At 39.7% G+C, this 13,163-nt stretch overlaps 1 protein-coding gene across 6 annotated transcripts in view; it reads right to left on the bottom strand.

Annotated features, from left to right (window-relative positions):
- Nucleotides 1-13,163, bottom strand: part of htt (huntingtin) — a 43,038-nt gene that overhangs the window by 5,122 nt on the left and 24,753 nt on the right. For 3 of the 6 annotated variants that reach the window (XM_014018111.1, XM_014018108.1, XM_014018110.1), the window contains 24 exons: nucleotides 12,111-12,253; nucleotides 11,799-12,021; nucleotides 11,500-11,641; nucleotides 11,095-11,274; nucleotides 10,732-10,908; nucleotides 10,521-10,597; nucleotides 9,698-9,833; nucleotides 9,446-9,568; nucleotides 9,028-9,235; nucleotides 8,756-8,901; nucleotides 7,721-7,898; nucleotides 7,498-7,599; nucleotides 7,218-7,402; nucleotides 6,112-6,238; nucleotides 5,915-6,018; nucleotides 5,073-5,227; nucleotides 3,515-3,654; nucleotides 3,346-3,431; nucleotides 3,122-3,252; nucleotides 2,770-2,902; nucleotides 2,376-2,531; nucleotides 2,084-2,274; nucleotides 1,678-1,792; nucleotides 1,144-1,357 (listed from right to left, as the gene is read on the bottom strand). In XM_014018111.1, the coding sequence (XP_013873565.1) occupies nucleotides 1,144-1,357; nucleotides 1,678-1,792; nucleotides 2,084-2,274; nucleotides 2,376-2,531; nucleotides 2,770-2,902; nucleotides 3,122-3,252; nucleotides 3,346-3,431; nucleotides 3,515-3,654; nucleotides 5,073-5,227; nucleotides 5,915-6,018; nucleotides 6,112-6,238; nucleotides 7,218-7,402; nucleotides 7,498-7,599; nucleotides 7,721-7,898; nucleotides 8,756-8,901; nucleotides 9,028-9,235; nucleotides 9,446-9,568; nucleotides 9,698-9,833; nucleotides 10,521-10,597; nucleotides 10,732-10,908; nucleotides 11,095-11,274; nucleotides 11,500-11,641; nucleotides 11,799-12,021; nucleotides 12,111-12,253 (3,572 nt within the window). The remainder of the gene's footprint in view (nucleotides 1-1,143; nucleotides 1,358-1,677; nucleotides 1,793-2,083; nucleotides 2,275-2,375; nucleotides 2,532-2,769; nucleotides 2,903-3,121; nucleotides 3,253-3,345; nucleotides 3,432-3,514; nucleotides 3,655-5,072; nucleotides 5,228-5,914; nucleotides 6,019-6,111; nucleotides 6,239-7,217; nucleotides 7,403-7,497; nucleotides 7,600-7,720; nucleotides 7,899-8,755; nucleotides 8,902-9,027; nucleotides 9,236-9,445; nucleotides 9,569-9,697; nucleotides 9,834-10,520; nucleotides 10,598-10,731; nucleotides 10,909-11,094; nucleotides 11,275-11,499; nucleotides 11,642-11,798; nucleotides 12,022-12,110; nucleotides 12,254-13,163) is intronic. The other 3 variants (XM_014018114.1, XM_014018113.1, XM_014018109.1) reach the window with 1 other exon arrangement.

Below are 13,163 nucleotides of genomic sequence, written 5' to 3' on the forward strand. Positions count from 1 at the left end.
CAAATGGATGATACAATGGTTCATAATGAGAACCTTTTTAAGAAATGAGAAAATGGTTGAAGGTTACAAAAAAGCAGATTTGTGAATTATACAAAGCAAAACATATGAGTGCGTTTATTTTTAAAACTATTAAGTGTGTGAAAAAAGTTAAAGGGATCCCTGATTAGTTGTAACATTAGACTTTATTTGATAAACATTTATTTTAACTCTAAAATAAAGACTAAAAATACTGTAGGATGTTCAGTTTTGTAAATTTTTAAAAATATATTGTAGCACGGACGGAGCCATTTTATTTACACACAAAGCATTCTGGGTAAATGATGRCGTGGATAGGTCCTCGGTGCGAGGCTGCTAGCGAGCTATATCCACCCTGAAGGTTAATCTTGGACAATATCTGATGATCGACTCTTTTAAATGAAACCAGAGAGCGTTGACAGAGAGGAGAAGGTAGAAATGACTCAGCCTGGAACTGAAAATATGGATGGAGGACAACAGAGCTGCTTCATGGAAGAAGAACCTCAGATTAGCCTGTTAGCTTTTGTGCTAGCGCCAACGCTATATTGGCTTATACAGTATGTATTAGCTCAGTGCTGCGCGACAAGCAAGCTAAACTGAGGTCCTCCATCCATATTTTCAGTTCCAGGCTGAGTCATTTCTACCTTCTCCTCTCTGTCAACGCTCTCTGGTTTCATTTAAAAGTCGATCATCAGATATTGTCCAAGATTAACCTTCAGGGTGGATATAGTTCGCTAGCAGCCTCATGCCGAGGACCTATCCCCGTCATCATTTACCCAGAATGCTTTGCATGCTAATAAAATGGCTCTGTCCGTGTAATATATTTTCAAACTTTTAGTTTAAAAATCATAAAAACTAAAAAGTTTACAGTTAAGTTACAGTTAAAATAAATGTTTATCAAATAAAGTCTAATGTTACAACTAATCATGGATCCCTTTAAAGGGTTAAGCATGTTATGATGATGAATAAATGGGTCACAGGCTTTGGATGGAATAAGTGTTAGAGGTTGTCAGTGCAGATGAGTTAACCAGCCTCACGCTGTAGGAGTTTGATTAGAACAGCAGCACCAGCCATGATGTTGTACACTGTTTGAGCCGACATGCAACACTCCCTGTGAACCCCACTTACCAGTGTACATGCAGGTGAGCATCAGGCCCAGGGCGGCCATGGCTCGGTGTGGTGACGGCATGTTGACTCGGTCCACGCTGAGTTTGACCAGAGCTTCGCTGTCAACGCGGGACAACTGCTCCGACAGCAGGAGGCGCTCCAGTCCTCGCAGCACGCAGTGATAGATGATAGAGGGGGTGGAGTCCTCGCTGGCTGACACCATCATCCCACATACCTAGAAGGGGATGAAAACACCCGAGTGGAGTTCTGTTCGAACGTTATGGTTTTTACTAAGTGGATTAAATACCCTGAAGTATTTAAGAGAGACCTGTTTGGATAGCCATTAACATTAAATATGCTACAATAAAAACTAATACCGAGTCAACAACTCAACAATGCTACTGAAACCTTCAAACCAGTGGTGGGTTGTAACCCTTCAACTTTTTAAAGGGAAAAAAATAAAATAAAATGAAATGTCACCAAAGATGCTGTCTGTGAACCTCTGAGTCAAATATGTCACTCACGGGTTGGTTTAATTTATTTATTTAACCTCACCTGTATAATCCCAGCCATAAACTCAGCTCCTACATCCAGAGGGTAGTTCTCCATCATGTAGAAGGCCACTGCGCACATCACCAACACATGCTGCTGGTTATGCAGGTTCACATAGCTGCAAAATAAATAAAAAAAAATTAAAAAGATAAAATAAATAAATGGATAAAAAAGACCCAAAAGAATAGGTGATGTAAAGGGCAACACCTAGAGGCTAAGAGGTGAATAGCACTTTTTTCCATTACCTTTTTAAGCTGGATTAAAAGCTAATTAACTAGCAGATTGTTTTATAATGAGGGATGGGGGCTGATGCAGTGACATACAACATATTAGTTTCCTGAGGCTCTTTTTTTACCAGTTAAACTTGGAGGATAGAAGTAAGAAGAAGTCTGTGTTGGAGAATACTCACTGAGCAACACCCTTGAGGTTGGACAGAAGGTACTCTGACACTGCAGGGATCAGCTGTTTGGCTGTTTCATCCAGCAAGTCGCACTCCAACACGTACAGGACACCGTGCAACGCTCCCATACGACTGGGCAGGTGGGTGCTGCGCAGGGTCGTCTCCAGCAGACGACACACAGGCTCCGCCATTACTTTGTCCTGCAAATAGATCGTCAGTAGTGGGCGTTTAACGATATGCCACCAGTGTTCCCATCATTTTTTTTTTTTTTTTTTGCCCACTCTCACAAAGATTCACTCACCATGCCCAACACAGCAGCAGCCTTACAGATGGCAGGAACCAGGTACTGATTCAGGATCTCATCTTCTGGTGGGTGAAGCTTCTGAAGCTCCATGAGGGTGGAGAACATCATGTCAAACTGGTTCCTCTCTGTGAACAGGTCCGACACTGCCAGCAGCTGAACAGAACGACAAGAACATTTAAAATACGTCTACGTGCGACTGCGTCTCCATGTTTGTTTATTTTTGTTCCCTCCACATGTTAGTCTTTAAACTTTAAAGAATCTGAATGGAGATATGGAGAGACGTATCTGAGAATCAGTGTTTTATTTCAAACAGCTGACGGCCTTTTAATAATGCAGATTTACAGCCCTAGGGTTGACCTGGTGATAACGGAGCACGTGCAGTATAACTCACCGATCGGACCACCTCACTGATAAGGATGGTCGGGGTCCTCCGGTTACTTGGGGAGCCTGGAATGAGCCATTGGCTGTAGAGCTCCAGGAGAAACTGCGAACATGAATGAATATCCACACCTGCACGGTGCTTCCTGCAAACCACAGATACAGCAGTTTGTGATGTGCAGTGTGTGTGCATGTTTATGGCTACACATTTTTTACAGATTTGCTGCTCGTCGACAGATGAAGCAAATATCAATCATTTCAATATGACAGCATGTTTTGCTGTGAAACGTAAGGCCTCTGCAGTCATGCGGTTGTTCCTTTTAAAGTTTTAGCTGAGCGGTGTGAGCACTCGTGCGTTGTCTGACCTCGAGTTTATGGGAGATACAGGTGGGGAGGCAGGTGCTGGAGTGTCAGCTTCATCTTCTTCATCCTCACCCCACTCTTCCTCCCTTAGAGGAGTGATGTTGTTGCCCAACCACACTGAGTGGATTGAGACCTGGTGAGAGACATGCCAAATATAACATGCATTACAGATATGAACTGAATCTAATATTTTGTCTTTATAGCCTTGCTTCGTCATGTCTTTTACCTGCCCCAGTTTGTAATCCATGTTGCCCAGTTCCCTCTCTGTGTTGATCTGAAGCAGCAGTTTCTCGTGGCTGATTAACATCCCTGCTAAAAACAATTTGATCAAGAAACGTATCCACTCAAACATAAAAAAAAATCATTGGACCTCAGATTTAGTACGGTTCTGTTACCTGCAGAGGCAGCCGACAGTGACGGCACAGGGTCCCAGGTGTGGTATGGATGCTGTGTATGGACATTGTCCCTCTTTGAGACAAGAGCCTGAATTTCCCGCTCCACTTCACCCCTAATCACTGCGAGTTTCCTGCCAAACCTGGACACACACATGGAGTTCAAACTAAATGAAAAGAGCAGCCTAAACAGGGTTGTAAACTCGTGCTCCAGGATTATTGGTGTTCTACAGCAGGGCTGGGTTAAAAAAATCTATTTAATCGATCTGGATCGATTCTCGTTCAAATTTGGGAAAATCGATTCATAAGTCATGAGATCGATTTTTCTCCATGGGTGTTGTGTGTGATGAAGCTGAGGCGAGTTTCTTTGTGTCACTCCTGGCTTGCCGTAGGTTCAGTGCTAATGTTAGCTCCCGACAACAAGTTTTCTGAGGCAAAACAAAAGAAGCAAAGGAATCACCAACATTACAGCTGATTCTCAGCAGAACTTAAAGATAACAGAGGCCAAGACAACTTTTGTTTGCAAAGATTTGTGCTTGGACGCAGTAGCAGGCAGCGAAGCGGGATTTGAGCAGTTCATTCAGGTGCTTGAACCAAAGCTGCGGTATGTAAACATCTGAGTGGAAAACAGTTCTTGGCTTGTATAAATGTGTGAAAGATGACACTAACAAAATGGTTTAGTTTTGTTACCAATATTATTTTTGAATTTAAGAAACATCTTAATGTAATTCACAGTGATGGGATGTTTTAGCTGAAGTACTTTCTTTTTTTTCTTTCTCCTTAAGTTTTATTGAACAGAAGGTAACAGAAACATTACAAAAATACAGTTTTCATACACTCAAAAGAGTGGGCAGAAGTAAACACATATTATCCCACCTCTTCTCCTGTAACCTTATTCCATCACTTAGTGACCAAAAAAATTATTCTTGGTTTCTTAAAAAACTGATGTATCCACAACACTTTCTCTTACAATTCCTTTTTTAGTTTAAACCCTTTGAAACTTGACCATTTTGTTTCAAGATTAAACTCTAATTTACAAGATGGCCTTTAATGTTTATAATTTTACCAATGCACCAAGTTAGAATTAGTTTCTACTATTTGCAGAATTAGTTCCATTGAGAATGTCTTCTATATCAGAATAAATGTGTTACTGCATGATATCCTTAACTCATTTAAAAATCAATCAAACTGAACCGTGAATCAAATCGATTTGGGAAATCTGAATCGATACCAGCCCTATTCCACAGAGAGAAGAAAACATTATCAAACAGACTACATCCTCTCAAAGGAAATCCTTGTCATGTCTTCAGAAGAACCAGTCATTTTTGTAAGTCCTTTCTTTTCTCTGCTGTTATGTTGCTAAACCTGGACTATACTAAAAATGAACTCACTTATTACACCTTGCTTCTATTTGATGTTCTAATCTTGTTGACATTGTGTGCTGTGAGTAAACATAGACCAGCAGGAGACAAATAAATTGCCTACTGAGGTGAATAAAAGTTGTCTATAACTAGTCTAATTAGAGGCTGCCACTCAGCAGACAGATAATATCTGCAGTTACCGTGTTTCCAGAGCTTTGAGACTCTTGTTGCGCGGCTGCTGTTCCAGACAGCTGGCTGCAGGGTTGCCAGCAGTGGGGAGGGTCATGGCGCTCAGCACCAGGCTGGTGATGGCCTGCACTGCTAACACATTCAGCTGGGTGCGCTCCAGGTCCTCCTGGAGACAAAAAGGTTGAAAAGGCAGAATGTCAGATATTTTCAAGCACAACATTTCTTTAGAAATCAACCTTATGTATTTTGGAAAAATACCTCAAGAAGTTTAAAAAAAAAAAATTTCTGATAAGCATTTTATTAATAGCATGTAAAAACATTACAAGAAAATGGTTATCACAAAACAAACCAACCCTAGACAACTGGATGGATAGAACATCAAATGGAAAAAAATAGCAGCCTCTCTCAATCACAAGACTGAAGAATTTTGTCAAAGGTGGCAAAGTTGGGTAGACTATGTGAAACCTAAAAGACCTGATTTTAATTTCAGAGACGAGGCTTGATGAAACCACTCTCCTATAATATTGTAGATACTTTTTTATAATTACTTAATTCTATGCTTTTGGTTTGTGTATTTTTGTTTATTTCTCTACATTTCTTACTATTTCTGTTTTTCTTCTTTTACATTCTATTTTTTTTACTCCCTTCATTATAATCTTTCTCTGGGAAGTGGAGTTGTAGAGTTGTCTACTCATCTTCTTTTTCTCAAATACTGAAGTTGGCCTGGTGATGCTGAGACCAAATGGTTTGTAAAATTTACTTCCATGATAATCAGTAAAGATAAAAATAACAAAAAGAAAAGGGAGATATTGAAGACATGCAGGGAGATTAAGACTTTTCATGTTTTTTATACCTCCTGATGTGGCTCCTCCTCCTGATCCATTGTGATCGGTTGGGTGACCAGCACCCCCAGCAGAGTGGCCCATGTTTCCTCAAACTGAGTCCTGCTACTCCAGCCTGAAATTGCAGCAATCGAAGAACCATAAATGAGAAAAAGTTTAACAATGCTCTGCTAAAATGATACATGGGACATTAGTATATTTTCTGTACCTAGTGTGTTGATGCGATACAGAAACTCCCTGAAGACGTCCTTTTCCTGCAGAAAGTCAACAGGGATCTCGGGCAGCGTCGTGCCAAAGTCTCCACCTGGCTGAGGGGACCAGCCCAGTTTCCAAACCTAAATGTGGAAACAGCATTTAAAGAAACACGCCAATACACCTGTCAGAACCAAGGTTATAATCGTTTTGGATTTTTCATTATAGTTTAGTTTTATTTCATTGTGACTTTTTTTCTTTTAATTCAGTTAGTTTTAGTTAGTTTTTACAGTGGATTTGATTGTTTTTATTAGTTATTATTGCATTTTTAATGCTTAGTTTTAGTTTAGTTTTTGTTAGTTTTAGTGTTAGTTTTTTATAGTTTGAATAAACATATTTGCCAATGCATCCTCCAGCTTGTGATGTTCCTGGGAGTTAACTAAACAACAGCTATATGGTCACTAGTTAAATCAGTCCATTATAGAGACACCTTCCTAAAATAATGTTGTAACTCAATTTTGCCAACCAAAAACTTAGGAGATTATTTTAGGACGATGACAATAGTTGTCTCCAACCTGCTGCTACCTGCTGCTTGTTTTTCATGGGAGCTACTGAGAAAAACTAGAGTGTCAAGATAGTCATAGTTAGCATCTTGTGTGACTTGATTCATGCAGTTTTTCCCCTGAGGAGTTTTCCACCTGTTTTATCACCTGTTTCCACTACAAGACACTTGATTTAATTTTTCTCAGTCATATTCAAAGAAATCTCAAAGTGGACTTTGCAGCTTTCTCCCAACCTTTGTTGTCATCATTTACCAAACGATGCTGAGCAGCAGCAGACTGTAAAAAAAGTGTTGTTACAGACCACAGCTAATGTCAAACTAATCAATTTAAAAAAATAAATAAATTGACAAACACTACAACTAAGGATATTCTATCTATAATTTCAGTTGGTTTTGTAAAAAGATTATACAGTTTTAGTTAGTTATTGTTTTTTCATTTTATTTCAGTTTTTATTTATTTTAGTTAACTAAAATGTTTTTTTCAATTTCAGTTTTTGTTATTTAGTTAGTTTTAGTTAACAATAAGAACTGCCAGTACTATTACTCTTTCAAACACTCACCAGTGGAGGTACTCTGGTGTAGCTGTTGACCAGAGGCAGCCTGGACAGACTGATGACAATGTTGCGCAGTGTTCGTGTGAGGAAAGCAGGAAACACTGAGTTTTTTGGGTGACCTAAGGAAAGGACGCTCTGCATTCCTTCCACCAGCTCTGCCATGATCTCACACGCTTCCCATTCGTACTTGTCTAAAACAAACAGATAAGCAATCAGCAACTCAGAGTGGCAAAAAGAAACTCCCAGTGAGAATCAGTTTTTCATGCCATTTCTAAATTATTCTCACTTTTGGCACGTCCCAAGTCCACTTGGTCTCCTTCAGAGTCTCTTTCTCCACGTGGCCTTCTCTTCTCAGGATGCAGCAGCAGGTCACCGGGACTCACAGCCACTGAAAGACGAAACAAAAACAGGTTTCACAATGGAAGCAGGAAAATACGACAGCTCAAAAGGTGGTTACACAACAGGACCACACTTAATGACAAGAAATGTTTGCGCGTCTCCCTCATCACCTGCGACAATAATGAGGCGCAGGCAGTGGATGAGGGAGCAGGTGTATGTGGTGTACTCGGGGGTGGAGAGCTTGTTCCAGATGCAAGGCTGCTGCAGGGCCAGACACAGACAGGAAAGAGCCCACTGCAGATCCACACTCAGGGGCAACTGGTCCTGGAGCAGGTGCCACACCACAACCTGATCAAAGAGGTTTGCACGAGGAGAAAAGAGTTAATGCACTAATGTAATCAGAGTTGTAAAGTAACTAAATACAAATACTTTGTTACTGTTCTTAAGTTGAAACTTTGAGTATCTGTACTTTACTTGAGTAATTATTTTTCAGCCTACTTTTTACTTCTACTCCTCACATTTTTACACAATTTTCTGTACTTTCTACTTGTTACATTTTTAATAAGGTAAGAAATAGAAAGTCATTACTCCTTGTAAGACCTCATTTTGTAAAAAAAACACATTATGTAATAATAATGTAATAAAATCAGGCTTCAAAATGTAATAAACACGCGCTAAAACCGCATTATGTAATAATTGACACAAATGTAAAAAAAGTCTTCAACACTTTATGTAATAATGTTACATTGTGCGGCATGCACCAAATTATTACACCACCACATTAAGTAACAATTGGGTGCATTATGTAATAAACAATCAAAAAACAGTATTTCTGTTCATTCTAATCAATATACTTGTAATAACTGTCACATTGCAAATACTACATAATTAAATCTTTATAACTTTGGTTAATAAACACCGAACTTCTCATCTTTTATTTGCATTTTCAGTTAAATTCTTGTGTATATGGATGTATAGAGCAATCTCACGGATTTTTTTCATGTTTTATGCAATCTATCAAAAACTTAGTTTGCAATTTATTCAACATGTCAGAGCCTGTTGGACATAAAAAAACAATTATTAACATCAAATATCCACTTCCAACCCACTCTGTTGCTACAAACAAGTTCTTCAACCCTCATTTCCTTCTGATACAGAAGCAGACAGTCTGCCTGCACCATATGTTTAACTTCAGGTGTTTTTACCTCAGTGGCTGTGCAAGTGAAAGTGGTGATTAGGTGCTCCTTGTCAGGGGGAATATGAAGTGATGGAGGCAGCTGACTAATGCTCAACAAATACTGAGACAATGCTCTGCAGAGTGATAAAACCTTGGGGTAGAAACCTGGCACATCTAGAAAAACAAACAGGAAATGTTCCACAGATAAAAACTTGCTTTGTGACTAGAAGTCTGACTACAACAAATATATAAAAAAATTCCAGGAGGAAATTGCTGTTTTCACCCAGCAATTAATCTCACCATAAACGTCACCCAGCTGGTTCCAATAAGGCTGAGGATGTGGGGGTGGCAGGAAAGACTGGTGAGGGGCAGGAAGCGACCCTGTGACTTCTGCTAATTGCTCGAGGGTCACCTGCCAGGCTTTCTCCATCAAGAGTAACCCCTGACCCCGGGTTAACCTCTGCACTCCCACACTCAGACATGGGCACAGCAAGCGTAGGTTGAAATCCTGGGAAAGTGACGGTTTAAACGTAAACATGCAATATTTTTCTGCAGCATGTTTTAGATTTTTAAAAACCTTTTTTTTTTTATATTTGCAAGTAGAGGAAAGCATTTCTCAAAGAATGCATACCGCCCACCAATTAATTTCCTAAACAAATATCCAGACACAATACTTCATGTGGAGAATATCTTATTGTGATTGGTTTTGTTCGATTACCTTGCTGCTCATGACACTGAAGAGATCATCAGGAGGTAGTTTAGTCAGAAGTTCTGTTGTCTCCAACAGAGAAACATCCCCAAGAACACTGCACTGAGACGTCACCAGGGCCACGTACCATTCCTGCACAAAATAAAACATGGAACTTAAGTTCCTTTCTGAGATTTAAAAAAAAAAGTTGTTTCAAGTATCTTTATTTGCTGTATTATACAAATTTGTCACTGCGCAGGCTGTCAGAATCGAACTCCCCACCTTGTCAGCGGTGATGTTTTCAGGGGCAGGAGGAGGATCTCCATCTAACGGGTGTGATGTAACTGGAGGTGTGGGGCTGCTGGTGTCGGTAACGGTGGCTCTGAACCTGTCCAGCAGGGAGTAGAACCTCTGATGTCTGTTGCACATAAACAGAAGAGAGAGAAGTTTGTTTAGAGAATAAAAATTGAGAACAAGAATGTATATAAACCTCAATTTTTAACAATATAGCAGGTGAGCAATGTGAAGGTATGATTTAAATCAGTGATTCCCAACCAGGGGTACAGGTACCCCTTGGGGTATGCAAGCATATTACAGGGGGTATGTGGAAAAATTTCCCAGGTGTGTAAAAAAATAAATAAAAATATGACTGAGAAATGTAGGGCCCAATGATTTCCACAATGTGGAAAATGCAAAGGGAATCACAAAATTGACACAAAATGGAATTGTGTATAAAACGCAGAATCTCATGGAATTTGCTCATATTTGATGTATTTTGGATGCTGCTGCTTCCTGCACCTGCCATTACTTGGTTTATGTATTTAATATCTTATACACTTTCAAGGCAACATATTTATCTTTATGTTTAATTTGAGTGGAAAAGAATGAAATGCCTAAGAATTAAACGTTCTAGGGAGTTAAATAAATCATTTTCATTTAATAATCAGCTGTTTTACATTGTAGTTTTGGAGAATCATCATTACATTTGACTGAAGGGGTACTAGTGGTACGACAAAATGGCTCAGGGGGTACACAAGTCTAAAAATGTTAGGAACCACTGATTTAAATGAAGTGAAACAAAAACTACAAACTGGAAGGAGGGTACCTTTGAGCCAAGCCACTGGTCTGGAGGTACTCTTGGATCCTTTCCAGTTCCTCCACAGGCAGCTGAGCTACACTGTTCTGGAGGTGGAAAGATTAAAAAAAAAGATGAATCTTACAAAAAACAAAAATGAAACATGTTAACATTTTTTTCTGATTGAGAAAAAGGTTGCCCAAGCTTCACAGAACATTTCATTTGGATATGTTTCACACACCTGTAGAGTCTCAGCCAGCAGCATCTCTACTCTGCGACACGCCAGCGTGTCCACCATCCGAGCCAAAACCCTGAAGGGTGTGTGGAGTAGTTTGTCCACATAAAGCATGAGCAGAGATCCAGACTGACTGAGGTGGATGCCTTCCAAACACTGCAGTGTTTTCTTCAACATGGTGGGCTACAAAAGCATCCAAACAAAAAACAGAAATGAGGAAACATCAGTGAAAGAGGTAGGTGGGACACAACGGAAACAATAAGGGACGAGGAGTCAAAGTAAGTTTAAATTATAAAAATACTCGACTCAGTTAAATCAAATGCACTCTTAAAAGGAAAGGACAGAAATTTAAAGCAGATGTTATCTCACAGTAGTGAGGTTGTCGCAGCGGGACTGGATGGCCTGAATGAAGAGGCCGCTGGCAGCAGAGTTGCGGTGAACGGCGCTGATGAAATCCTGAACTGGAGGCTCATGAGAAAGGCTGATGAGGTCACGCACGTGGTTGACGATTAGCCAGGTCAGATGCTCGGAGTCGTGGAGATTCTGACACTAAAAGTAAAGAAAAATAAATAAAGCAAAACATAAAACTGAGATTGCAGGGTTATGTGTTTGCTCCAGGGTAGTTTGGGACATTATTTGTATACATCTTATCCTCGTAGTAAAATTATTTCCTTCCTCGTAGTGGTGTTCCAATACTTTTCTGACTTGTAAATATATTTTCTGAGTTCTTGAGAAGAAGCTTGGATTTTTCCCGTCTCTGTGCTGGAGTCTTACCACATAATCACAGAAGAGAATTAGGGCTCCTCTGCGTACAATCTCTCTGTTGACCATTGTTAACCGGGACTCTGGCTCATCTTCTTCACCCTCCCCTGAGGAATGAGGACTTAGTAGCTTTGTAGATGAAAGACTGTGACCTCTGCAGAGAAAAACAAAAGCAGAAACAAGTTTAATTTATACGCAGTCTCACATTAGGGAAAAATTGGAACAAAGATCTTAGAACGGCAATTTCTCCCGTTTTGTCCATTTAAAGCAACTTGCCAAATCCTAAAAGAATGCCCCTAACTTGTTCTCACCTGGGTGTCTGATGGACCTCCACCCACCATGAATAGTTGGTGTAGTTGATAATGAGAAGAACCTGGCACCACAGCAGCACCAGAGATGGATGGGTGGTGAGGAGAGACTGCACCATGCTGTTTAGCCCTTCTAAGTGGTAGAAGAGACCAGCCTCTGGACCCGTCTGTCCGTTCTCATCCTTCAGAAGCCGACTGGCTGCAGCTGTGATCCTGCGAAACATTCCTGACAGAAAAACAAATAAATAAAATAAGTGGTTTATGTTAAAAGTTGAACTCACATTCTTACCTGCATAAAACTAATGACGTGCTTACCGCTTTTGAAGACATGTATAAGACACATGAGCAACGTGCCCAGCTGCTGACAGTAGAAGGTGTGCTGTTGTTCAGTAATGTCCACTTTAACCCGTCTGCTGGAAATATCATCAAGCAACACGCCTACCAGCTGAAGGAGGAACCTGGAATGAGGAGAGATTTGAAGTGAAAAAAGAAAAAGGAGACGTTAAAGTGCCTGTGACATCAGTTTTTTGTAATAAAAATGAATGCATTTTTGGAAAGAGAACATTGATAAAATATTGCAAAATGAATTTCACGCCACTGAGATSAAKRGTTGTTGAGATATTTGCATGTGTAGAAACAGGAAGTGATGTCAAAGGGGAATGTCTGAATGTAAACAGAGCGTTGTTACAACAGCTAACAGCAGAGACTGTAGAGAAGAATCTGATGTTTCTTTACATTATTTTGAGTTTCTATCAAAAAGAAGAAGAAGAGTGAAAGTTTAAATAATATTGTTTTAATAAACAAAGACCAGAGAGTTTCTTTTATTAGAGTTCCCCTTTGATGTCACTTCCTGTTTCACTTTGGCTGAGCCAAATCCAAAAGAAAATAGGCCAGTTATGAGACAAAATGTGTAAAATCATGTGTACTATGTGAATTTTCTTAAGAATAATGATGTTTTCTTAGACTTTTTATATGTGAAGGATAGGCATGTCACGAGCACTTTAACCCTCTAAGGTCCAAGCACGGTCCAGAGCGGGCATCGACATGACACATTTAAGGGCTACTGCGACAAAAATGGCAGAATGTTGAGTGCTCATTTCAACTGGGTTGGGCAGCACAGACTTCAAACTCTATAAAAACAATGTTTTTTTTTTTTTTTATTACTTCCAAATGAAACCAGATTTATGATAAATCATTTTTTCCCATAATTTTGTGAAGCGTTTTATGCATTTGCTGCACATTCAGTTAACGTTTTGTGCCCAGGAAGTGCTTGAATGCAACATGACACGCATTTTTCTGATTTCCTGAAATGCACCACATTTCCAAAGCAATCAATAAAAAAACAGTTTGTTGGTTTGCCAGTGGAGA

The sequence above is a fragment of the Austrofundulus limnaeus genome, unplaced genomic scaffold (assembly GCF_001266775.1).
Source record: "Austrofundulus limnaeus strain Quisiro unplaced genomic scaffold, Austrofundulus_limnaeus-1.0 Scaffold183, whole genome shotgun sequence".
Classification (NCBI taxonomy): Eukaryota; Metazoa; Chordata; class Actinopteri; order Cyprinodontiformes; family Rivulidae; genus Austrofundulus; species Austrofundulus limnaeus.